The 25,427-nt window shown below is 28.3% G+C and overlaps 2 protein-coding genes across 9 annotated transcripts in view; one reads left to right on the top strand and one right to left on the bottom strand.

Annotated features, from left to right (window-relative positions):
* Nucleotides 1-439: 439 nt before the first annotated feature.
* On the bottom strand, nucleotides 440-22,572 carry LOC107446559 (uncharacterized). Of its 5 annotated transcripts, none has more exons than XM_016061239.3 (7): nucleotides 22,226-22,572; nucleotides 21,136-21,283; nucleotides 15,786-15,837; nucleotides 14,536-14,607; nucleotides 14,402-14,451; nucleotides 11,319-11,425; nucleotides 440-575 (listed from the first exon to the last, which is right to left on the bottom strand). In XM_016061239.3, exons 1-7 carry the CDS (start codon nucleotides 22,397-22,399, stop codon nucleotides 531-533), a joined length of 648 nt encoding a protein of 215 aa, XP_015916725.1. In that variant the 5' UTR covers nucleotides 22,400-22,572; the 3' UTR covers nucleotides 440-530. The 5 variants fall into 5 exon arrangements, with proteins under 5 accessions (XP_015916725.1, XP_071040485.1, XP_015916723.1 ...); XM_016061237.3 differs by lacking the exon at nucleotides 440-575 and adding an exon at nucleotides 9,326-9,466 and having other exon boundaries at nucleotides 22,226-22,502; XM_016061240.3 differs by lacking the exon at nucleotides 440-575 and adding an exon at nucleotides 9,326-9,438 and having other exon boundaries at nucleotides 22,226-22,500.
* The window catches only part of LOC107446551 (AT-rich interactive domain-containing protein 4B), a 64,656-nt gene continuing 61,769 nt past the window's right edge, over nucleotides 22,541-25,427 (top strand). For all 4 annotated transcript variants that reach the window (XM_043049273.2, XM_043049271.2, XM_043049270.2 and 1 more), the window contains exons 1-2: nucleotides 22,541-22,795; nucleotides 23,173-23,283. In XM_043049273.2, the coding sequence (XP_042905207.1) occupies nucleotides 22,793-22,795; nucleotides 23,173-23,283 (114 nt within the window). In that variant the 5' untranslated portion in view covers nucleotides 22,541-22,792. The remainder of the gene's footprint in view (nucleotides 22,796-23,172; nucleotides 23,284-25,427) is intronic.

Genomic DNA, 25,427 nt, shown 5'->3' with positions numbered 1-25,427 from the left:
TATGATTATTTAATCAAACTCCTAAATAATATGGCATACACATTTTAAAATTCAGTATAAAACTCCAGTACTATACTTAATTTGTTTAAATTTAAAGTATTTTAAAAATACTTATTCAGGCTTTGTAGTTGTCTTGATAGAAAATGTTTTGTCCTGAGTTTTAGCTTCTAATCCCTACATTCCTGATTTTTGTGTGTGTTTAGAACATTTTCTAAAAATACAACAAATGTGGATTTTTGATTTAACATCTTTTTATTCTACCTAATAATGCTAGGAAAAATTGCAAAATTCCATCGTTTCAATTGAGGGAGCGTCAACTAATTATGTACATGGTTCAAGCATATTGTTTTACCACATTGTTTGTTTCAACCTTTTTGTGAATTTAGTCATAAAAAAAATAAAACAGACAGTTAACAATATTACAAAAAAAATAAATAAATACTATGCAATAAAATGCTTTAATCAAACAGACAATATACAAAAACAATTTTTAATGTTATAGATATATTAATCAGAAAAGGAGAGCAGTTTCAAAAGTCCAATTTTCGAGCAAGTTTCTTATAATCGCCAAAGCACTGCAAAAAGAAAAGTATATTTGAATTTCTATATTTCACTTTATCCTATTTCAATAAATAAGATAACTAATCTTTGTCTGAGCTAATAGATTTTAGTGGAAATCAAATTCTGTGAACAGATTGTCTGTCTTTAAATGCTTTTAGAATATTTATATAAATATTCTAAAAGGTTTGCTGCAATGTTTCTTATGAAACTATATTCGATGCATGCGTCAATAAATGCGAAAATGGGTATAGTATATTTTCTATCATTTAAAAAAGAAATTATAATTCATTAAATCCTATTTTCAATAAATTAGATTACTACTCCTCGTGTAGTAAATGGTGACTGATGCACATTAAATCTGTTGAGTCGCAAAGTCCTCAATGTTCCCATAACAAATAAATACCTCTGGGGGGTACTGATCCAGGAGTTTCCTTGTCTTCTGGATTGGTTCAAAATTACAAGGCTACGGAGTTGAAGATTAGTAGTCGTAAACCTAAAATTGAGTTGGCTGTTCAACGACGAATACATAAATATATATATATATATAAAAAAGATTACTAATTTCTTTTTCTCAATAACCAGATTGGAGTGGAAATCTAATTCTATAAACAGATCCTCTTTATTAAACAATTAATACATTGACACAGATATTCAAAAAGGTTTGTTGCAATGTTTTGACTTTATAAAACAGTCATTCATAATTTGTGCTCGCCAACCGTCCACGTCCATATTGCCGACAATCATTTCACTTAACTTTTTAAAATTTTTTCTGGAACATTTTGATTATTTTACGGTAGTTATAAATATGCTCTTAAATAATTAATGTATTTAAAAATTTGATTTGATTGAAAACGGTTACAAAATGATTAAAAAAATAAAATATTTAATTATAATATAGTCTTCTCATAATGTCGCACATATACGTTGGAAAGGACCTAACTTTCGAATATGTTAAACAATAAGTTCAGAAATAAATAATACAAAGAAAGAAAAAAAATTTTTTTTTTATTGCTTATGAATGAATATTCTTTTTCTTACAAGCATACATATTTTAAACAAAATTTATCACAATATAAAAACAAGTTCTGCAATATAAAGTCTATAGCAAGTTCTGCATATTAATGAAAGTTGAAAAAAAAAAAGAAAAAACCTTTTACTTTCCTAAAAAAATTTACTTTTATACCAATTATTGTTTAACACATATCTTAAAATAATTTCAATGCAAAAGAAAAAAAAAATTTTTTTTTAATCATCAGTAATCTTGAAAAAAAAAATCATTTTTCATTCACGAGCAATGACATTAAAGTTAGATACTAATTTCTATAGAATAAAAATATAATTCACAATATTTGTTTGTAAATAAAATTAGATTAAACCAGCATTTCCAATAAATAAATACATTTAATTATGCAGACTATTGTATTTGATACGAAGAGATAAATTGCCTAATTATTGTAATTTAATTGATTAATTTCATTTAATTTTGATTCTATTTATTGTTGGAAAAGAGTATTAAACTTCGAGATAACATTGTGTAATATTACATTATTTATTAATGAATTTTTATGTATTAATCTTATTTCAGGGTATTGAAAGTTTTAATTATCAATATTAGGTAAAATTATGAATATTGTAAATTTTTTTTTCAATCTAATAAATAGATATTATAAAGTTTTTTTTTTAATAGTTTCAGATTAAATATATAGTTAAAAATACAAAAATGAAGTGCTAATAATTGATTTACACATTTAGTTTAAAGAGCAAAATAATAACACATATAAGCTTCAATGAGCTTATACACAAGTTTATTTTAATTACAAATATAATTTTCCCTAATGAAATGTAAACATGTCGAAATCAAAGCGAAATAGATTCGGATTAGCTTTTGGTGAAGTATTCCACAAACAGGTCAATCAAGGGTTGACGCTAAGCAAACCAGTCCTAACAAAGCACCTTATAAAGACACACGTAAAAAGAAACACTATATTTTTCAGATATGGTGGAATAATTATTTTTTCCATACGTAGTTATGAATTATAAACTTTCTTAATTTCACAAACTATAGGAAAGAAAACAAATTTTAGATTTTTCAATGTAATAATGGATTAACTGAGATGACACTTTTTTCATGTCTAACTGTCAAATTTCCTAAAATAATCAGGATTATCAATTATGACAATTTTCATCTTTATATTTAATGTCTATCTATCTAATTAATATCTATTTAATGTCTATCTATTTGTAATCTAAAGAATCTGAAATTTACAAGCTGTTCAAATGAACAGATTGGGTGATAAAATTAAATTTCTACTTGAATCTGAACAATATCAGATTTTTCTCAAATCATCTTTCATCATGATAGTACACTGTTATTTCATCTCAAATATGGGTGAAACCAAAACGGGGAATTTTATCATGCTTGAAAAATCAAGAAAATGAAATGTAGATTATATATATATATACAGGGTATCTGCTACATTTCAGATTTTCGAATTCATGACTTTTCATGACTAATTCCAAGATTTTTCATGACTTTACGAAGTTACTATTTTCTGCGACAAAAACATAACAATAAATTTAAAAAAGTATAATAATAACATTAATTGAAATGGTAAGTATAACCATAACTGTTATACCATAACGGTCTTCATATTTATAGATTTTAAATTTAAAAAACAAAGTAAAGAAAGAGATGAAGCAATAAAATAGTTGAAAAAAATACAAAAGCAAACAAATTTTTTTTCTTTTCTTCAGCAGAATTATATTCTAAAGATACTTTTCCTGTTCACCGGAAACGAAATTAATACTCCCGAATTTTCTGTTCTCATTTCGGAATTAAAAAAAATTCGCCAATGACTGGCTTGCTTCAGCTAGAATTTTAAATTTATAAAAAAAAAAGAAAATTATAATAAAAATTCTGAATTCACAGAAGTTTAAAAGATAATTCGCTCTAAAAATGAAGTTTTTTCTTTCATTTTCTTTTTAATTTTAATAAAATATGACTGTGAGTGAGGATTTTGTTACAAATTCAGATATTTGGAGCACCGTGAAATGGGGGGGATTCCATTTTGAAAATTAGATTTTTCAGCGACCTAAATCCACGATTTTTGTAAAAAAAGTAGTTAAAATCATGACTTTTCATGACAAATTTTGTTCAAAACTCAAATTTATGACATTCCATTTGCGTGGATACCCTGTATATATAAATCTTGAAAAATAAACTAATTTCAGTTTTAGAAAATCACTAAAATTCCGATATTTTTCTCCAAAAGATTTTTGTTAAGATTTTGAACAGGGATGGCAAGTTTGCTCCACAGAGGAAAAAAACACTCTGAAAAAATAGGTTTCTTCAAATGCAAGTGGAAGAATTTCTTTTTTAATAAAGAAATAAAGTGACCTTTTATTTATGCACCTTTTTCATTTATACAACGATTTTTGTAGGTCCCAGTACATTAGGTAGGAAAATAATGATAATTATCCCTTGTTTATGTGTCGCTCTAAAAATAAAATTTTCAATTATGCACCAAAATTTTAAACTAAAATTTTTTTTTTTTTGAAAAAAGAAAAAATTAAAGGTTTTAAATTGAAAATTGAATCAAATAACCAATCTTTGTTACAGATAAAAAGAAATATGTCGTTAGATCTTATTGAATAGTTCACTTTTCTTCCTCCTGCGACCTTCTCATTTTTGCTGTTTCTAGAAAGGCATTCTTTCTACAATTTTGAATAGGGTGTCTTATCTGTTACACCAACAACAATGAAAGCCCATTCATCTTTAAAAAAATAACCATTCCTCTTGCCCAGAGGTTAGTTTAACTACTATGCTGTTTCCTAGAAGAAAAAAAAAACAAACACCTGTAATACGAAAGATGAAAGAGACCGCGATTACTTACTTGCAGTCAGATGAACATCTTGGGTCAGTCTCTCAACGAAATAACAAAGAAAACGAAATTGAGCTTATCTATTAAAGCGGATGTCATAAAAGATTTGAAGAAAATTCATCAACAACTGAAAAAGCTTTGCTGATCATTTTAAAATTCCTGAATGCCTTTCAACTTTATGAATCAACTTTAAAAGGGATTTTAGAAAAAAAAAGGATGAAATTGTTGCTGCTCAATGGGAATGTGGAATTAAATCCTCAAAGAGAAGCCATATTCAAGGCGGAAAGTTTCAAGAACTGGAAAGTGTTTTATTACAATGGTTTAAAGAAGCTCGTGCTTCTAACATTCCGGTTAATATTGAATTACTTAGGCAAAAAGCAGTTATCTCGCAGAAGCTTAGAAAATTTAAAATTTTTCAGATCCGACACGGCTTAGAAACTCATACCATATCTGGTGAAAGTGCAAGCGTGGACGAAAAGACTGTAGAGGAATGGAAAGAAGAATTAATATCTTTAATTAAGGGATACAAACCAAAGGACATTTTTAATTGTGCTGAAACTGGTTAACTGGTTTGTTTTTCAGGATGATGCCTAAGAAAACATTGGCATTTACGGGGGACCTTGCCATGGTGGAAGAAACAGTAAAGAAAGATTAACCGTTTTATTATGTTGTAATGCAGATGGATCAGAAAAACACCCCCCTTTTATTATTGGCAAGTCGGAAAAGCCTCACTGTTTTAAAAAAAATAAAGCAACTTCCCCGTGAGTACTCAAGCAATAGAGCAGCATGGATGACCTCAATTTTTTTTTTACCCTTTCTTCATTCATTTATGAAAAAAATGGAAAAAGAAGTGTTTTTTCCTGCACACTGCATGAGCAAGCTACAGCCTTTGGATTTGGAATTAAAAATGCATAGCAAAAAAACATTGATTCGTCGATGTCTGGCAGAACTGGAAACAGGCAAATCAGCAGCAGCCGACTTAAGATTTCAATTCTTGATGCTATGAATATGGTATGGGCTTCATGGAGAAGCATTGGACAATTCAGCATAAGAAATTGCTTCTATTTTCAGATGAAAATGAATTTATGGATGATATATATATATTTTTTTAAAATTATGCCCGCCATCATCTTCTCAGAGATAAGGCGTCTTGCAGTCCAATGCAACACTGAAGCAGCTCCAGAAGGTTGAAGGGAACAAAAGTCATCATAGGAACAAATGTCAAGAAGAGAAGGGCAATCAAAAAGATGCTCCCCAGTCACAGGCGAAGTGTCACAGAGTACACAAAGAGGTGAATTGCCCGGGTTAATTTTAAATAGATGGGCCTGCAAGTAGTCATGTCCAGATCTTATTCTAAGACAAGCAACTCCCTCAGCTCTGGGAAGGAGGGAAAGGTGAGAGCACTGCTGGTCATCAAGAAGGCTAGCCCAGGATTTTCCACCAGCTAAGTCCCTAAGAGCAGATATTGTTCGGTGTCTGAATTTGCTCCTAAGAAGCCGCATTACATTTCGAAGGGGAACTGGATGAGAAGGTGGGTGCAATGCTGAAGCCTCTCTAGCCAACATGTCAGCCCGTTCATTTCCGTAAACGCCACAATGGCCAGGGAGCCACTGGAGGACTACCTCTCTTCCAGAACAAAGAAGAGAGTCGATGCATTGTTTACATTTAAATTCAAGTTCAGAGGGGTATAAATTATATTCAGAAATGGTTTGAATAGCAGCCTGTGAATCGAAAAAGATAACAATGTTTTGTTCAGATGGTTCACCAATAGCTGTAATAGCCATAAGGATTGCAAACATTTCTCCATCAAAATTATCTGCCCAAATGATTTAAGGATTAAATTAACGAAATTGAAGAAGATTGGGATTTCGATCTTAGAGATAACGAATGGAAAGTCGTATCTTATGGACTTGTTTCTTTTAACGAATTTATTGTCTTTGATGATAATTTATTAACAATGGAATTAAAAGACATTGAGGACATCGCTAATGAAATGCACTATGAGAACGTGGAGGATGATACTGACGAGGATGATAACGTTCCTCTAAATCACACAGCAGTATCAGAAACTTTAGACACTATTTGACTATTTACAATTTAATTCTGCTTCTGAAACTCCCTTATCCTATTTATATGAGCTGGAAAAAAAACAGTTTTTGAAATATGTCGGCAAAAAAATACAAACATGTATTAAGGATTATTTTGCAAGAAAATAAATTGTCTTTAGGTATGTATAAATATTAATCGTTACAATAAGTTAACAGTATAAATATTAACATTTAATCTTTAGAAACATAATTATTCATATTGTCATTGCAATTAGCGTTGCGCTTTAGAATTTTGAAGTTTTTCGCTTTTTTCTGTTAGCCCCTTACACTGGTGCATAAGTGAGAGTTCACTGTAGTTTTAAAATAAAATTTCCACCAATTTCAATTGCAATCTAGTTTAAATAATAGCATTAATTTTCAACATAAAAGAGTACAGTAGAACTTTTTAACACTAGAAAGACTGAAACTTAGTATATACTCAAAAGCAGTAAAAATGACTGGATTGTGAAAGAATAACTAATGCGCACAGAAATTTGTTTAAAATAAACTTTTAATATTCTCTAGATTATTTACAGTTATATAACAAGTTATTAGCAAATATTAACAATAAAAAAATTATATTTTGTACAAAAAGTCACAAAATTCTAAGAAATTGTGTCATCATTGTTTTTCTAATTCAAATTAAAAAGCAGTCAAAAGGACTTCCTTGGGCAATCTAGTGTTAAATATTATTAAAAAAATGCAATATTGTACTATGCATTAGAAAATACACATATATAGTATTCTGCAAACAGCACTAATTTTCATAACCAAATGCTGTTATCCAGTATGCTAAAAGATTTTATCAATAAATATTTTTAATACAGTTTTTATTTCTACATACCTAATCATAAAAATATAAGTTAATTGTAATTTAAATAACCCTAAGAATTTTTATACACTAATTACCAAATTTTCTCAAATCAATGATTAATTGATGATTTTCAACAACAAAAATTATAAAGTGAAAACTTTTAGACTTTTCCAACATTCAAACTAATAATCATGTAAGTATTCACGAACATTTTAAAATGCATTTTCAATTATAGAATATTTTCAATTATAGAATATTATATTTTTTTATATTCTCGCATTAAAAAATGATTACCGCGAGAAATTCGCGCATTCTATAAACCAATTTCAAAATTCGCGAATTTTTCGCATTTTGAAAAAAATTTCTCATTTACAACATTTAGAATAAAATCCGTTTCACTTTTCTTCCTGGATCTTTTATTATTTTCAACATCTGCCCCATTATCTAGCTTCCCTATTTACCAGTATTGTTCAGAACCCTTTCGAACAACAGAACACCATCCTTCCGAACCACGGAACCTCTTTTAGAACGTATTTCTCTGCAACCACGTGTTTACCGTAGGTAAGGTTTCTTCATGTAAGACGTTCAAATCTTTTGCTCATTAATGTAAGATGGACAAATACCTTGTAAAGCCAATATCTTCTACTCCGAAACGGACAAATGAAAATGAAACAAATGTGGGTAGAAACGATCATATAACTATTTTTAAGACCATCTATAGAGGGGAATNTGAAATCTCACCCTGTTTTTGAGAAAGGGTGAGAAATTCTCACCCATTTTTTTTCTGAGATGAAAACACTGCATTATAATAAATTTTTCAAACATAAATGTCGTAGCATAGTCCCCCCCCCCCCTATTTCGGTTGCTTTACTACATTTTGCTTAGGATTTGTTTAACTTGGTGAAAAATTAGTTACTTATATTTTATTGAATAATAATAATAGCTTTTCCTAATAAAAGAAAATTAATTTGAAGCAAAATGGCTACCTGGAAAATACATTTGCATTAAAAAAGTAACCAGTGAAATTTTTTTTAAAAAAAGCAATTTTTATATAAAATTTTTTTGTTTAATATTTAGTAAAATATAAATATGCATAATCTGTTTGGACATAAATGAAAAAAGCACTGGAAAAAAAAGGAACCCCCCCTTAAATTAACTTTTGATCTAATAATCAGATTTCCACGCTCTAAGACTCAATCTCAATGGCTTCAGGAGGTTAGAATATGCTAATTAATAAGTGCAGACGTTATTTTCAGCTACATAATCTTTCACAAGAACATACCTCTTCTGAATAAACGTACCATTTTTTTCGATGGATTCAGATTTTTGACCCACAAAATATAGGGTGCAGTCGTAATCTAGGAAATATAGTCTCAATAGTTTGGTCAGATACAGATAAACATGTAACATTTCCTTATGTTACAATAAATTTTACTTATCTAAAATTTGAACAATTCCTTAAATAGTTATCATTAAAAAATTATATTTGGTCATTTCATGAAGTTTCTCCTGTGAATCTCTTCTTCTCAATTTATATCAATAAGTACTGCAAAATGTTTTTTTTCTGCATTACTGATTATCATCTAAAAATTTTATCACTTTAAAAAACAAAAAAATTTTTTCAGTAAAACAATCCTCTCTAAACAATGACCGAACGTCTTCCATTGGCCTTACATTATGGGAAGAGCGATTTCTGAAAAGCTGAGCATAAATTTTGTATAAGGGTGCGTCCTAGTTCTGCAATAATTTCAACTGTTCACTACTAAATATACATTTTCCCATCTATTATTACATTCAGGTAATTCATACACAAGTTAATCATATATTTTGCAGTTCAGTTGTGCCTACTACAGATAATCTATAGAGAAACACATGAATCATACTCTATCGGAATTTTTAAGCATTTTTGACAGTTCAATTCTACCTATTGTAGATAAAGTGCCTTTTTTCATGGGTGCTCTGCAGAAATCACAACACAATGATTCTTGAAGGGACAGCTTTAATTTAAGCAGTACTTAGAAATTACAAACACTTGCGCGAAAGAAATAATCAGTATTCCAGATCAGTATATGATGCGCGATTTCCCTTTCAGCGTCTGGAACAGACACGGAAATATTAGATGCCTGAATAGATAATAGAAAATTATATGAGTGATTAACGCAAGTGAAAATTCCTTATATCAAAGAATAAAATAAAAATCATTGAGCATAGTAAAAAATGAATAATCAGCTTCACTGTGTGGCTGTGGACAAATGCAAATTAATTACATCTTTAAAAAACGGGATCTTTAAAATGAATAATAATAATATATGGTGGGTAAGTTAATTGCGCATTGGAGTTATCGTGTTTGATATTTTTTAAAAATTCCTTTAAACAATCAATTCATTTATAACTCACACCTCTTAAAACAGATCACAATTCTGCAAGAGAGGTTTCACTCAAAATCAAGAGAGCAGATAAGATTTTATACTAATTGAAAACAAATGTTTCCCACAGTGACTTTTATATGATTTAAGTAAAATGTGTCATTTATTGCAATCTATCTGAATCATTTCATATGTGTTCGTTTAATTTAATTTTTTCAAGAAAAATTGTTAATTTTCAACTTCATTGGCAAGTAAAAGTGCTTTATAATATATTTTATATGTGAAATATATTTTATACGTCAAAACTGAAAAATTAATAATAAAACTTATTAAATTCCAAAATTGAGTGAGTGAAAAATAGGGATTTGTAATTCTGAGTATTTATAGCAACCTTGACAGTGTTAAGACAAAAGTTTCACTAATTTTTAACCGTCTTGCATACTGAAAATAAAATCTTATATACAGTGCCGGATTAAGCATAAGCGGAGCCCTAGGCCATTAAAATTTTTGGGACCCTTAAATTAAATTTTTTTCCTTGTATATTTTTTATTTATTCAAATATAAAAGTATTTATGTATCTTTTCATTTAAGATAGCATATTTAAACTAAAAATAAATAATAATAAATTAAATTTTACTTTATTTTGTTAAATTAGAACTAAAAAATAATAACATTTTATAATCATAACATATATATTTATATAATTGCTTTTCGTTAAAAAATCATTGTTTTTCTTAATATTTTAAAAGAGCCCCTAATCATTGGGGGCCATGGCCTAATGGGTAATCTGGCCATACTTATATATATTTTAGCAAGTTTTTGTTTTACTCAACTAAGTTTTAAAAATTACATTCTTTAATAACCTACATAGCCACCAACATGTTAGGAAAAAAATCCAGCAGATTTTACGAAATAAAATAAATTTCATGAAAATTGTTCCATAATGTACTAAATATTTTACACATAGGGAATTTTAGGGATTTTTATATTCATCAAAATAGAAAAACTGCAATATTTTCCAGTCATGATTGACCTTAAGCATCATACTCACTCGTAACTCATTCACTCATAATTTCGAATATTAATATGCATTTAATTCATCAAAGATAGTTAAAATTTTGAAATTTAAAGAGAGTTCTGAATAAAAAATAAAAACATTTTCGAACGAAAAAAAAAAAGAGTTTTGAACTGATTTCCATAAATGAGGTTCGATTCATTATGTATTAGTAATAGTACTTATTTAAATATTCAAGCAAGCAAAAGCAATAATCTGTACAAAAATTCTATTTCAATAGGGCTTTTTTAAAATGTACAAAAACCAGGAGAATTTTAATTAAACCAGGAAAAACTGGCAAAATCCAGTAGAGTTGGCAGCTATGAACCCATATAAATATTACCTTTTATTTCATTATAATTTTTTTTAGAAAAAAAAAACTAATATAAAAGAATGTTTTTGATAAGTTAAATACTTTTTTTTAAAAATTTCTAAATATAATCTTATATAAAAAACACAACATGTTAAAGCAATTAGTTTTATAAACTTTTTATGCTGACTATGTGGTGTGACACACTGAAAGTATCTATTTGAGAAATGAACGTAACTACTTACATCTGAACTTGCATTACCGGTATTGAGTGAATAGTCTTCCATAACAGGTAACTCAGGTGATTTGTTACAACGTTCAAAGTCTTGATCAAAACACAAATGGGGAGTACCTACAAAATAACAATGAGATAAAGTTAATTCTTTTGCAAATTAGAAAATGAGTAACAAGAAAATTATCAAATCTATTTCTTTAATGACCAACAGCATTGCGGAGATTGATTACTATATGCAGCTTTTAAAAACGAAAAAATGAAAACCTTTGTGTAAACACAAAATCTCAATGAAACAGTTTCTGCTGGCTATTATAATTAACTTTAAAATTTTGCCAGTGTTCAGTCTAGACCTTAAAAAGGGCAGGGCACTAGAAGCTGAAAAGGGCACTATTTCCCTCTAAAATAGGTCACCTATTGTAAAATTCATAGATGAGCTCTCATTTCAACAATAACAAAAATTTATTTTGGTACATTAGGCATACATCTGCTTTCACTGAATTCTTAAACCAATCTATGTTCTATTTACATTAAAACAAGCCATCTAGTAACTCTGAATTACATTTTTATTGTAAGACGCCATCTAGTGGCTAATAATTTTATCAGATTCTACACCTATCACAAAAAGGGTACAACTTTTAAGGCACCCAAAACATACAAAGTTTTTAATTTTGTCATTAAAAAAACTTTTTTTTAAAGATTATTGGTTTAAATTAAAAATAATTCTTCAGTTAAATTCCCACATTCTATAAATTAGTTTTAAAACGAGCTTAAATCTCAAATTTTGAAAATGTTGCGTGTTCTAATAATAACTCATTAAAAATATCAGGATTTTAAAAACGATGTCGAAATAAATGGAAAAAAAAGAAAGATAAGTGATTCCAATAACTGCCGAAAAAGCAATAAAAAATGTATGTGGATTTAGTCTGGAATCACCGTGCATAAAAAATTATTACTAAAATATGAAATTTGCTAGACCTTAACACCGTATTAATCACACTAGAATCGAAAAAACCACAAGGAAATAATCAAGAAATGACAAACAGCTCTGGAAAAAAAGATGTGGATTTACAATAAAACCAATCTAAATTGAGCATCTCGCAAATTGACTCCTTAAATCGGAAAACTCAATTGTCATAAAAACATCATATAAAAATTATCATAATAAGAAAAAGCAAGTGATAATAGCCAGAAATGAAGTTGATTTAAGATATAATCGTAGCAAATTGAACACCTTAGAAAGAGATAACTTAAATTCAAATTCATGTGTCATAAAAACATATTAAATATATCAGAGCTTGACTATGCGTAAGAAGCTGAAAATATGATATGTAACAGCTACAGCTATAAAAACTATTACCAAGCAAGGTTAATTGCGACAAAATCGTTGCAAATCGACAAGGGAAAAAATCATAAATAACTGCAAAAAGAAAAATTTGGTTGCCCGAAAATTTCATGACGATATATTATCTAGTATTATAGAATCGACACAGAATATCATCATTGAATATCATCAGATGATGGGAAATTACAATGGAATCGCTGTGAATCGAACCTCGATATAACACCATATTAAAAATATCGTATTTTGAAAAATCATTTGAAAGGGGCTGGTAGAATGATAAATAACTGCCAAAGACGTCAAAAAAAAAAAAAAAAAAAAAAAAAAAAAAAAAAAAAAAAAAAAAAAAAAAAAAANAAAAAAAAAAAGAAAGAAAAGGCAAGTTCAAAATTCGCATGTCCTAACAACATTTAATTCGAAAACCATGAGTAAAAGGCTGATTGCTTTAGAAAAAATTATCATCAAACAATGCGAAATTTCGATGGAAACGACATAAATCGACCACACTAAATAGTGATACCTCAAATTTTGAAAGTTGTAATAACATCGTGAATTTGAAAAACCATAGGGAAATGGTTGAAAAAAGAATTGATCACAGCTGAAACACTATTTATTACAGCCCGAAAAAACCACGTGGCCACCAAACGTAATAAGTTCTTAAAACTAGTTTCAACCTTTCGTCACTACTTGTTCTGGCAAAATTTGTTTGAAAATCACCGATTTTTTTTCTTGTAAAATTCTATATTGATTATAATATATACCAGCATGCTTGAAAGTCAAATACAATGATGTAAGTGCGGTGTGTAAAGCAGAGAAAGAAATTTTCATCTTCCCAGGAAGATTGACTCTGTGGGGGAGGATTGGAAAATTTTGTTTATAATGAGTGATGCTAAAAAAATATCCTCAAGCGGCATTCACGTCTATTATATATATAATTTTGCTGCTGCTTGCAAACCCCTTAAAGTCGTATGGTGACTTTATTGGGATTATTTGATGATTGCTCTTCAATTATCATCATATGACCAATTTTTGCTTTTGTAGCATTAAAAAATACATTCAACTCACTTTTACTCCGACGATATTTGGAATTACTAAAGAGATTAGAAGCACTCATTTTTTTATAGAATTGATTTTTGTCATCAATTATTTTTGATATTTCTTTCTGTCTTTTTCAGAAAATATTTGGTTAACAAAAGTTTCTAAAAAAATATTTTAGCTATTAATTTTGAACTACTTCTAATTTGTCATACCAATTATTATTTATAGCCTTTGATTATTTTAATAGCGTAACTGTCATTTCCTCATACTAGAAATACAGCAGTGAAAAAAGAAAAAGTATATTAAAAGCACTGACACATCTGATTTTTTTTTTATAAATAAAACTAAAATTTTATGTGTTAGCATTAGTAACACTTAATGCTAACATATAAAATTTTATAGTTAAATGTTAAGATCATGTGAAAAGATAAAAAATGGCAACACATCGTCCTCTTAATGGCAAACACATCTTAGCATCAATACACTAAATGTAATTTAAAGATTGAAGAATTTTGAAGAGTTATTGATTGTAATTGGCATTCCTGGTAATCGCAACAGTTAATTTACTTTTCAGTTTATTAACTGCTTCATTTAACTTTGATGGAATCAAATTTCCTTTTCTTCTTCTCTTTTCTCGACGCACAGATTACAATAATGACAAAAAAGATTAATACAAAGCTATAGCTTTGATATTTATAAACTACAGATATACTTACCCCCACTTGCTTCCAGTTCACTGCTTTTTATTTCTATACACTCTGAGGTTCTACAAAAAAATTTTATAAATTTAATAAACTTTTTTTCTAATTTTTTTAAGCATAGCAATAAAAAAATTTAACATAGTTTTTACTTTGTGAAATCTTTCATTTGTTCAACAAAGTCAATAATTGAAGGAGTACTGTCTTTTTTAAAATGGTTACTAGTAATGAAATTAAGGAAGATATTATTTAAGAAAAATAATTAAAATATGTTAAATAAATAATTGAAATTGGAACAATATTTTATGTTTTTCTAAACATATGATTAAAACTTACATACACTGGATTGAAAAAAAAGGAGATATTTTAAACCAGAATAAGTAATAATAAATTTGTTTAAGATTTAAAGCAGAAAGTGCTAAAAATGACACCCCAGAATATTGTGAGCAGACATGCATAATATATATGAACATGCGAATGCCATTCACGGAAAATTTGAGACCATTGCAGAAACTTTAACGTTGCAAAATTTTCGTATGCGATCCTGCCATCAATTTTACAACGGAAAATTTTGCAAGTCAATAACTAGCTTTAAATTTTCAAAAAACTACTAAGTGTCAATAAATATATGCTAGTATATATCATTAATGTAGAGTTTTATAAAAAATTAAAACACTTTTTTAAAAAAATCAATGATTTTTGAGCAAATTTTGTTAGAATAAGGTGATGACAAAGAGTTGAAACTAATTACAAGAGTTAAATGACAAGTTGATAGCAGAAAGTTTTTATGAGATTTTGTATTCATTGAAAGTTTTTCATTTTTTTCTAAGTCTGACCCCAGAGTTCTGGTAAAACAATTTATATTTAATGCAAGGATAAAATTTTTAACTGAATCATTCAAACTTGTAATGCCATCGGCTGCATATGTTAATTTTTGAAAGATGGTAATTGAGCAAATTCATAGTCGGCTTCGTATTTGTCTAGATAAACAAAGAGATAACGTTTCTAGTCTGATGAAATAAAAATTACTAATAGTTTAAAGTAAAGTACTCGTAATTGAGAAACATCTTCATAACAATAAAAAGCTCAAGTTAAAATGACCCGTGCTGTAATCAAACATTTGAAACAGATGGAGCTAGAGATTTGGGCTTTTCCTAGTTTCACTCTAACTGAACATTTAATTTCAAATAATTTGCATAAAAATGGCAGTTCTTAATTTTCTGGTTTTATAATAAAAGCGATTATTAAACAGGGAAAATTAAATAATATTTATTCATTTAAACATTAATGATTAGCTAAGCGGTAAAATGTTCAAGATCAGGACTATACTAAATTTGGGAATAAAAAATAGAATACAATAAACAATTCAATTTTTCAGATAAATAAAAACATAAAAGGATATTCTCCTACAGATGGGGATTCAATTTCTTTTCGAACTGTAGGTTCGAGGTTAACTGCAAAATAAGACTTTATAAAAAAGAAAACTATGTCATAAATTTTTATTTTAACTTGTTTATTTTAAAACAGTCATTTATATAAACAAAAAAAAAAGTTTTTTGAAATGAAGGACCTGGAGCAATATAATAATTTAGAGACAGGATTTTTTTCCCTTCCAAATTTAACGCATCAAACTGTTTCTTTGTATTGTTTCAAAACACAGGTAGAATATAAGTTTCTGAAATTTTTTTTTGATACTATGCTTGAATTAGACATCTGTTATTTTAGTATTGGCCACAAATCATAGTTCTCGATGAGAAAGGCTTCAACTGTTACAATAGACTGAAGAAAACTTACAAAAACTCTTTGAAAATTGAGACACTTGAAGATTTGCTCAGAATCAACATCTCCTCAACAAAATTTGATGCTACGCCTGAATTAGACATCTGGTATTTTAGTGCTGAAAGGAAACAGTATGTAATATGAAGTGTTAAAAGTCATGACCACATTTTTAATGTCCTGTTTTTCTGATATTATTTTGCATTTTAATGACTTTTAATAATGCAAGGTTAATATTGGAGCCATTGAAACTAATATCAGTGTTTTTTTTTAAAGCAATAAACATGGTTCAGCTTTTCATTTTCTATAGATTTTTTTATGATTTTGGTCACCAAGAAGTTCTTTATACTACTGTTACATTTTGAAAATTGTCATATTTTTTGTGAAAATAATAATAAACATACAATTTAGTCAAGCTAGTGTTTCAGAATTGAAATTTTATGCCCTGATTACATCATACTAAGCCTTTCTAACACAACACTATAATTGTTATTACATATAAATCAGGGTTGCAAAAAAATTGACCCTTTTTTAAAAAAGGCTATTTTGGCTCATTTTTATTATTTTTTTAAAAAAAAGACAACAATTTTACCTTGGAGTACAACTTTTAAATCATGCATGTATGCCTTTTATCCCCTTCAACTAACCAATGGGATGAAAAGAATCTATACTAAAGGGTTAAAAATATACAATAGCACTATAATCTCCAAGATAATTTCATGTATTTAAGTTGCAGACGAGAAATATAGGTAACACATAATTTCATAAAATCAAACTTGATAAACACTACAGTGTTCTAAATCAGTGTTTTCATCATAGAAAAAAAATGGGTTAGAATTTCTCACCCTTTCTCAAAAACAGGGTGAGATTTCAGAAAGTTAAGAGAGATATCTAAAAACTAAAAAAACACAAATAGACTTGAAAAAAAAAATCATTTCTTTTATTATAATACATTTTTAACGTTTTCTATTTTTTAAAGCATTGAATATTTTTGCTGCATCATCATAGAAGATTTTGCCTTTACTAGGTATTCGTCCGTCTTACATTCGTGCATGAAAATTTTTAACGTCTTACATGAAAAAACCTTACCTACAGTAAACATGTGGTTGCAGAGAAATGAGTTCTGAAAGGGGTTCCGTGGTTCGGAGGGGTTGTGTTCTGTTGTTCGAAAAGGTTCTAAACAATACTGGTAAATAGGGAAGCTAAAGAAAAGTGAAACGGATTTTATTTTAAATGGCGTAATTTGAAGCTTTTTCCAAAATGCGAGAAATCCACGAATTTTGAAATTGATTTATAGAATGCGAGAATTTCTCGCGGTAATCATTTTTTAATGCGAGAAAAGAAGAAAATATGTGAGATTCTCGCATTCTCGCGCTGTAGTGAAAACACTGTAAATTATACATTCTGTTTTTATTTTAAAATTTAAATCTCAAAAATGGTTAAGGTTTAAAAAAAAAAAAAATCCAGTTAAGTGGTGTAGCAGGGCATAGCTTATTTCACATGATTTTTTTATTTACACTTGGTACAATATATATATATATATATATATATTGACAAAGAGTGTTGTATATAAAACCTTTAAATAAACACATTACTTTGAATATCACTGTAGAGGGGTTTATTTGCCTCAGTTAGCGAAAAAATAAACCAAGAACAGAGACCCGAAAACACCGAGCAAAGAAATCAGGGAGGTCCGGAGGATCAAGGAGTGTAGTTCCTGTGTGGAGAGATACAGGCGGACAAACATGACTGATGAGCTACTAGTAGGAAGGAGAAGTCTTCTCTACGTTATTTAAGCAGTTGATTTTCTACCGACAAAGTTGCAGTTTCAGTGAGTCTTGTCCCGATGCTTCATTTTCTGGGTGACACCCACCTTTAAAAGAAATGCTTGCCGTCTACTAGTTTAAAGTTTTTTTAAAAATTGTTTCTAATAACTAGCTTTTTTAAAAGTTTAATTAAAAATTTTTTGGAGTTTTGTTTGTTGATAAATGGTTAGCTATATTAAAGAAAGATGTTCCAGTTTATTAGTGTTTTTATTGACATCTCTCAAGCTACAGATACCAATAACATCACAAGTTTTCGAAATCTATTCCAGAATGGAAATCACAGTAAGTTATTTTGGAAGGTAAATTTTAGGGTGATGGAGGTGAAGGCCAGGGTTGGTTGGTTTCAATCAATGTAATTTAAACCAAAAAAAAAAAAAATAATTTTTTTTTTTTTAAAGAGAAGAAATCTTTTAAGTAGCTCAAATTTCAATTATTTACAATAAATACATATAATTTAAATATGTCTAAATGAAAAAACAATAAATTTTTGAATAAAAATGTTTTTTATCTTGAGTTTAACTACTATTGTGAGTATGTGTTACTTTAAATAAAGTGATATGCATTTTGAAAAGTTTATGTATTACACTTATACACTGTTTTTATAATAGCTTATGAATTGCTCTTCTGATAAAAAATAATTATAAAATAATAAATGTTATAAATTTAAAGTAAAGTCATAATGTCTGTAAAAATTCTATAAATCATATAGACCATCATTTTTCTGCTTAGATACTTTTTTAAATTATTCAAAGAATGAAATGGAATAAGTTAAGATCAAAAGCATTATTTTTTAAAAGTCTAGTTAATTATGCTTTTGATTGTAGCAAGCATAAATACTATACCAATCCCTCATCATAAAAACTATCATCAAATGGCACTGCGTGAGCGTAAATTAAAGTTTTTTTCTTCTCAAAACTTTCGAGTTTAGTTTAGAACGAGATTATGATGCAGCTTGCTGCAATTAACTATTAATACTAAAATTCATCACTTCTGTAAATAATAATAATTTATGTAAATATATCAATTATTTTTTGCTATATTTTGTATAATAGCAAGATAATAAATGTTTACTAAAATTAAATAAGATGTGTACACAATACCCAGCCTCATCTCAAAATAATATAGTCCAATAAAACGAAGAGGGCAGTCCTCAGAAAAGGCAAGTCAACTTACCCTTACCTTTATTTTGTATTGATATATTTAAAAAACAAGAATATACTAGATTGAACAAATACATCATGCTTGCTACAATTAAAAGCATAAATGAAAATGAGGTATTTTTCTGAATTTTATATTTTAGAAAGAATATTTAGAAAGAACAACCATCAAACGTGAAATTACAATGGCATCCTCTCGTATCAACAGATCAAGAAATGATAATTCAAATTCAAAATTTAGATTTCAGGATTATAATAACACAGTATGTATTTAAAATTAACTATGAGATAAACTATGTGAAAACAAGGAAAAAAAAATAACTACTGAAATCTACCATACATTGAGGTGAAATTAAGATGGAATCATCATAAATTGAATGTGCCAAAAAGTGCTTACTCAAGTTGAAATTTGTATGTTTTAATAACATCGTATAAAAAATATTGTAAATTCAAAAACCACGTGACACGGGCTGAAAATGATACATAATTACAGAGAAAAAAAAATCATCGAAAGACACGAAACTGGAATTGCTGCAAATTGAACACTTAAAAAAAGTGGTAGCTTAAATCCAAAATTTGAATGTCATAATAGCATATTAAATAAATCGTAATTTGAAAACCGATAGGGAAACGACAAAAAAAAAAAAAAAAGAAAGAAGGGAAAATGAAAAATCTGAAAAAACAAATGAACACATTAGAACCACTGGGATGAAATATGGGGTAAAACTTGTTTGTGTCATCTCTATAGGAGCGCTGCTTACACATTGAAACATTCATTGATTGCTTCATGTCCTAAAACTTTTCACTGTTTTATTAAAATTTTTTATAATTTGCGAATGTAAAATAAGAGTTAAGACGCATTCTTTCAACCAGGGTTTTGCTTTGGTGAATTTGAGCAAATAGGGTTCTGCTATTGTGAAAATTGCTAAAAACCTTTTTAAGAAGTTTTTAAATTGTAAATAGATACAAGATTCTGCTCAACAATTGCTGCCACTAAATCAGAGATGCAACATACAAACATTTGGTATCTAGCCTATACTGCTCAACACAGAATATTAGTTTTAGATGAATAATGGAAACAAAATCACTCACATTTTTAATAATTTCAATTCACATATTTTAAATAACACAACTTAGTTATGTGTAACTTTTAATGTGTTACGCATTAAGTTAACTTAAACAATTCTTAAATGTATAATATTTTATTTAAAAAATTGCCAGAAATTTATTTTCATTACATAATAATCAATTAATTAAATTTATGAATAATTAATTGATTATGATTGATATTCATTTAATATCAATGAGAATGTGCACACGATGTTTGTAAAAATAGAAATATTTTCTTAGGCTGAGGGCAGGCTGCTTTTGCTTTCCTCAGTGAAATAGATATCCCACAATTACAAATTGATAATTTGTAAGCTACAAATCGTTTGCGGTCGCCCCCTTTTACATGGTGGACGCTAGACGAAGGGGGTTTGAACGGCGAGAGGACCACTCGTCTGGTCAGCAGAAGGGGAGATAAGGAGTGATAGATTTATGAGGAATTAGAATGCAGAACGCCTTATCTTAACAATTTGTTCTTGTGGAATATAACATTTCTTTCAATTTGTTTTTGTGGTATATCTATTTCATTGAGGGACGAAAAAGTTTCTAGTTGCGACCTTGCTCTCAGCCTTAGAATACTACATTTGGAATTTAAACTTTAAAAAACTTGGAAAACTTAGTTCATTTCAAACCGTCTTTCTTTTTTTCTTTCTTCCCCATCCCCGGGAAGGGTTTATTCGATTAACAAAACAATAATGAAGATAAACAAATTTGTGAAGGGTCCGATTAAAAGATAAATTATTTCGCGAAGGGTTCGTTTTTATGAAGAGTCTGTTATTGGACCGAAACTTTCTTCTAAACCGACCCCTGTAATGCCAACATAAATTTGCCTCTGTTTTTAGCACAATTAGCTAAAAAATGAATGCAACTTTTCAAAAATACTTACGAGGCTCATAACCAAATTTTTGAAGATATTTTTCATGCCAGCTAACCTTTTCTTCAATTTCTAGAACAAGATCTTGGAAATCTTGATAAAATCTTCCAAAATAGTCTTGCTTGGCTTCTAATTCTTCTTTCATATTTAAAGCATCTTTCTGCAACAATTTTTACAAATTAGTTATATCTTTAATAACATATTTAGATCACTAGGATAACCAGTTCAGTTGTCCACAATATTTAAAAAGAAAAAAAAAAACCATGCATATTACAGAAAACTTTTTAATAGTTGTTTGAATCTCGCTTTAAAAAGAAAATTGATTAGACACTCAGTAACCACATCATAAATCTCATAACCACAAATTGTTTATATCGCACCATAAGATTTCTCAATAAACAAAATAATGATATCAGCTTCAGATTTTTATATTTAACAAGTATTTTAGTATCAACACCTAAACAGTATAATTGCTTTTCTTATATTTCAAGCAGAACTTGGAGAGAACCTGATAAGGGCATGGAAGAAAAAAATATTTTGTGAAAAAACAATATATTAAAACAAAAATTAGTACTTGCTTGTAAGTTATGTAATTTGCAAAATGGGAAAATTTTCATATCAGTATAAGCATCAAAAAAAGTGGGCCACTTGTGGTGCCAACGGAGGAGCAGTTGCATGAAAGATTTCTTTATGGCAGAATAATCCCTAAGTCTTTGAAACTTCTAAGAAGCAACCTGCGAGAAACTAAATAAAAAACATCAAAGAAGGGGACCAGCCTATAACTCTTGGCCATCCCTGGAAAACCTCTATTTTTCTTTCCCTTCTTTTAAATTAGCAAATTTAAAATTCACACAGTGATTGTAGATGGCGAGACAGATCATAATATGGAAATATCCAAGCTAAGTAAGAGCCCCCCAAAACTGGGGTTGTTTCCCCCTTTTTTTCATTTCAAGACCTTTGCAGAAAACAAGAATAGAGCTACAAAATTTAAAAGGTAATAAAAATATTGTCATACAGAAAATATGTGTTTTTCTACTTTTTAACGTCAGGAAACAACAAGAAAGCATTTAATAAAATTTAATACAAAAAATTATACGAATACCTTCAAATCTTTGATATTATTCAATTTAGTATCCAGATCTTGATAAACTTCACTGAAATTGCATTCTGTTGGTATGTCAGAATGAGTAGTTGTAACATCATTAACTCTTTTATCTATAATACTTACAGTTTCTTTTAAATTAACAAAAAATGTCTTAGATTTATTATCATTCATATTATTCAATTAGTAAGACAAAATATAGGTGTTATTTCAACTTTCTAAAGATTTAAATTCATCTGCTTTTCCAGATGAAAATTTAGTTGAAGTAGCAGTATATCTTACTTATATTTGCCCCTATCTCGTGGCCACCCAACTATAAGCGAAATATTTGTAATGATGATTTCCCCTATGATTTCGCGCATGCTCAGAAAGAGTTCTTTTATTGGTTTGTTTTCTTTTTGATGTGAAGTTTGTGCATCATCTAATATGATGTTTGGCAAGTAACGCTGTTTTACGATGAGGATATTTGGTTTTAACAGTTACATATTGTTTTCTATTATTTCATTATTAATTCTTTAGCAAAAAGCATCGGATTGTATTATGTGGCACTTGTCAATATTTTCATAAATGGTAATTGTTTTTTATAAAGCTTGTCATCAAATGAATTTCAGACTGTCATTTAGCTTATTAAGGTCAACGTAAACGCGATACCTTTTAAGAGCTTTTGCAACTCTAGAGTATTTATTGTTAATCGAAATTTTTATGAAATATTATTGATATCTTTTAAAAATGGAAACATAATGATGGGCATCATTATATTGCCTTCATGGAGAAATCGTAATGTACTGGATTTCCATTTTTGATTACTGATATAGAGAAGAAAAAATCTTGCTTTGTTTACTCTTTCTTATTTCATTAATAACATGTTTTGTTATTTTTCTCAAATATATAAATATGTTTTTAGGAAATTGTTAAATTTTTTGCATATTTTATATTTCTTTTTTTAGGCTGCTGATGAACCTCCATTCTTGACTATTGGCACTGACGTTAGTGCCAAGTATAAAGGCGCGTTTTGTGAAGCTAAAGTGAAAAAAGTGAACAAGATAGTGAAATGCAAAGTATGTAATTATTCTGGGATCATTTATAATAAGTCATTTTTATGAGAATAATTTTTACTTTTTCCATGCATTAATGACACCTGAATTAATTAATGTAATTATAATGTCACTTTGTAATCAGAACTGGTTTCTTGTAATCAGTAAAAATTTGTTTGTTCAATTGTGAATGTATTGTATTTAAGAAAATTTGACAAGAAAAGTTTTTTTTTTATTGAAAAATATATGTTTGATATGCTATTGAATATACCTAGATGTTTTTTAAGTATATCATTTGAAAAGATATTTTAATAGTTAGTAAATTTCATTTTACACATCTGGGATTGCTTTTGATGAGGCAATTAGCACAGTGGCTCATTTGTCAACTTGTTATATGACTAATTTTGTTTAGTATATGAAAAGATAAGTGATAGAAATTAAAGACAAGTCATGACAGCTTGAATGACTGGTCAATTCAAGGTGATCTCAGAAATCTAATGGATATAAAACCAGATAGCCTTATGTTAATTTTTTGAAAGCTCTTTGAAAATATTTTGTAACTCTAAAAAAAAAAAAAAAGAGAAAAGCTACTTATGTCTTAAAAATGCTCTAAAACAATTTCAATGATTCATTGGTTATTACTAAATGTACAATTTTTGCCAAACATAAGTTTCCGGAAATCAAATTTTCTAAGATGGAACTGAAAAGCACAATTTATTTTATTTGTTTGTAAGGGAGAGCCAGAGAGATACTTTATAAGCTTATATTCATGATTAATATTCATTTTTTATCAGTGAATGGTTATTGTAATCATAAACTCCAGAAAAAAAGACATATTTGTAAATTGTAATTACTTCTCCAGGTCATCATAGGTATGTGTAAAATTTTTAATATATTTTAAGTAAACTAAGAAATATTAAGAAAAAGGAAAAAGCCTTGTTTAAATTTTTTTCTAATTTTTCAATGTAAACTGGTTTTTTTTTTTTTTCCTTTCTTTTTTTTTAACTCACAAAATTTTACGGAATTTTGACTTGGGCTCACAATCACCTCTGACTTAGTAAACGCTCTGTAATCTAGGAATTTAAATTCTATAAGTTATTTATAGCATTAAGTTTAAAAATGCATCTTACACTGAGCATATGACTGAGTGATTTCAATTTGGCATGTAGCAAACATTGCTATAAATAAAATATGTAATTGTACATTTAATAAAACTATGATGAATAAGATTGGAGTGAAACTGTATGACTAAATCATACTAGTCGTGTAGGTTTTACATTGATCCAACAATGAGAAAAAAGATAATCATAATTTTTTTTTTTAAACAGATATTTGTTCTGTCTTCTAGGCTTTCAAAAGCTTCAGATGTATTTATTATCTTGACTCCTATTTCATAATTTTTTTTTGTTACGATAAAAAATATTATAGTTTAATACATTCTGAGCATTATCATATGTTTTCCCCTCCATTTGTTTGTAAACCGAGCAAGTGAAACATCTGTCTTTTTATTAATAATTTTGTCAATGGTGGTGAGCATTTCCACATTTGTGTCTATTTTTTAAAAAATGATTTACCTGACCTTATAATACATTTACAAAATTGTCACACTCAATAAAATTTTGACAAGAATCAAATTTATTAATTCAGGAGCAGAATTTTTTTTCTGTGGGATCACTAAGAAGTGAGACTATTATCATACATTCTCCTTCCCATAGAAAAATAATTTCTGATCAGCTGACATTTTCTCTGACTGTACACTTTTGCAATCCACTCTATTTTACTTAGTAATGAATTGTTTTGAAACTAATAGTTGATATGAGAAGCCTTGAAACTCTTTGATGACTCTTTGCCAGATTTGTTTAATTTAATGTCAGGATTCAAATTTGAATTATTGCATTTTTCTTCCAAGTTCAGTAATCATTTGAATGAAAACAACTACACTGGTCGAAAAGTAACTCATTCTCATGATTTACTAAGATAAGTTTAGAAAAATTGATTATAATTTTAAGAATTAAAATATTCGGGTGCACTTAATCTGAGTACAGTTTTAACAAGAAAAGAATTTTAATTTATATGCATATTTTCTATATAGAACAGATAGATGATGAATTATCAAAATCAGGGATGGCATGTTTTCTTCACTCTGGAATTAACTGCAGAACCATGGT

This window comes from Parasteatoda tepidariorum, chromosome 8 (assembly GCF_043381705.1).
Source record: "Parasteatoda tepidariorum isolate YZ-2023 chromosome 8, CAS_Ptep_4.0, whole genome shotgun sequence".
Taxonomy (NCBI): Eukaryota; Metazoa; Arthropoda; class Arachnida; order Araneae; family Theridiidae; genus Parasteatoda; species Parasteatoda tepidariorum.
The sequence above is the reverse complement of the archived record's forward strand: the minus strand, read 5'-3'. Positions and strand labels throughout refer to the sequence as shown.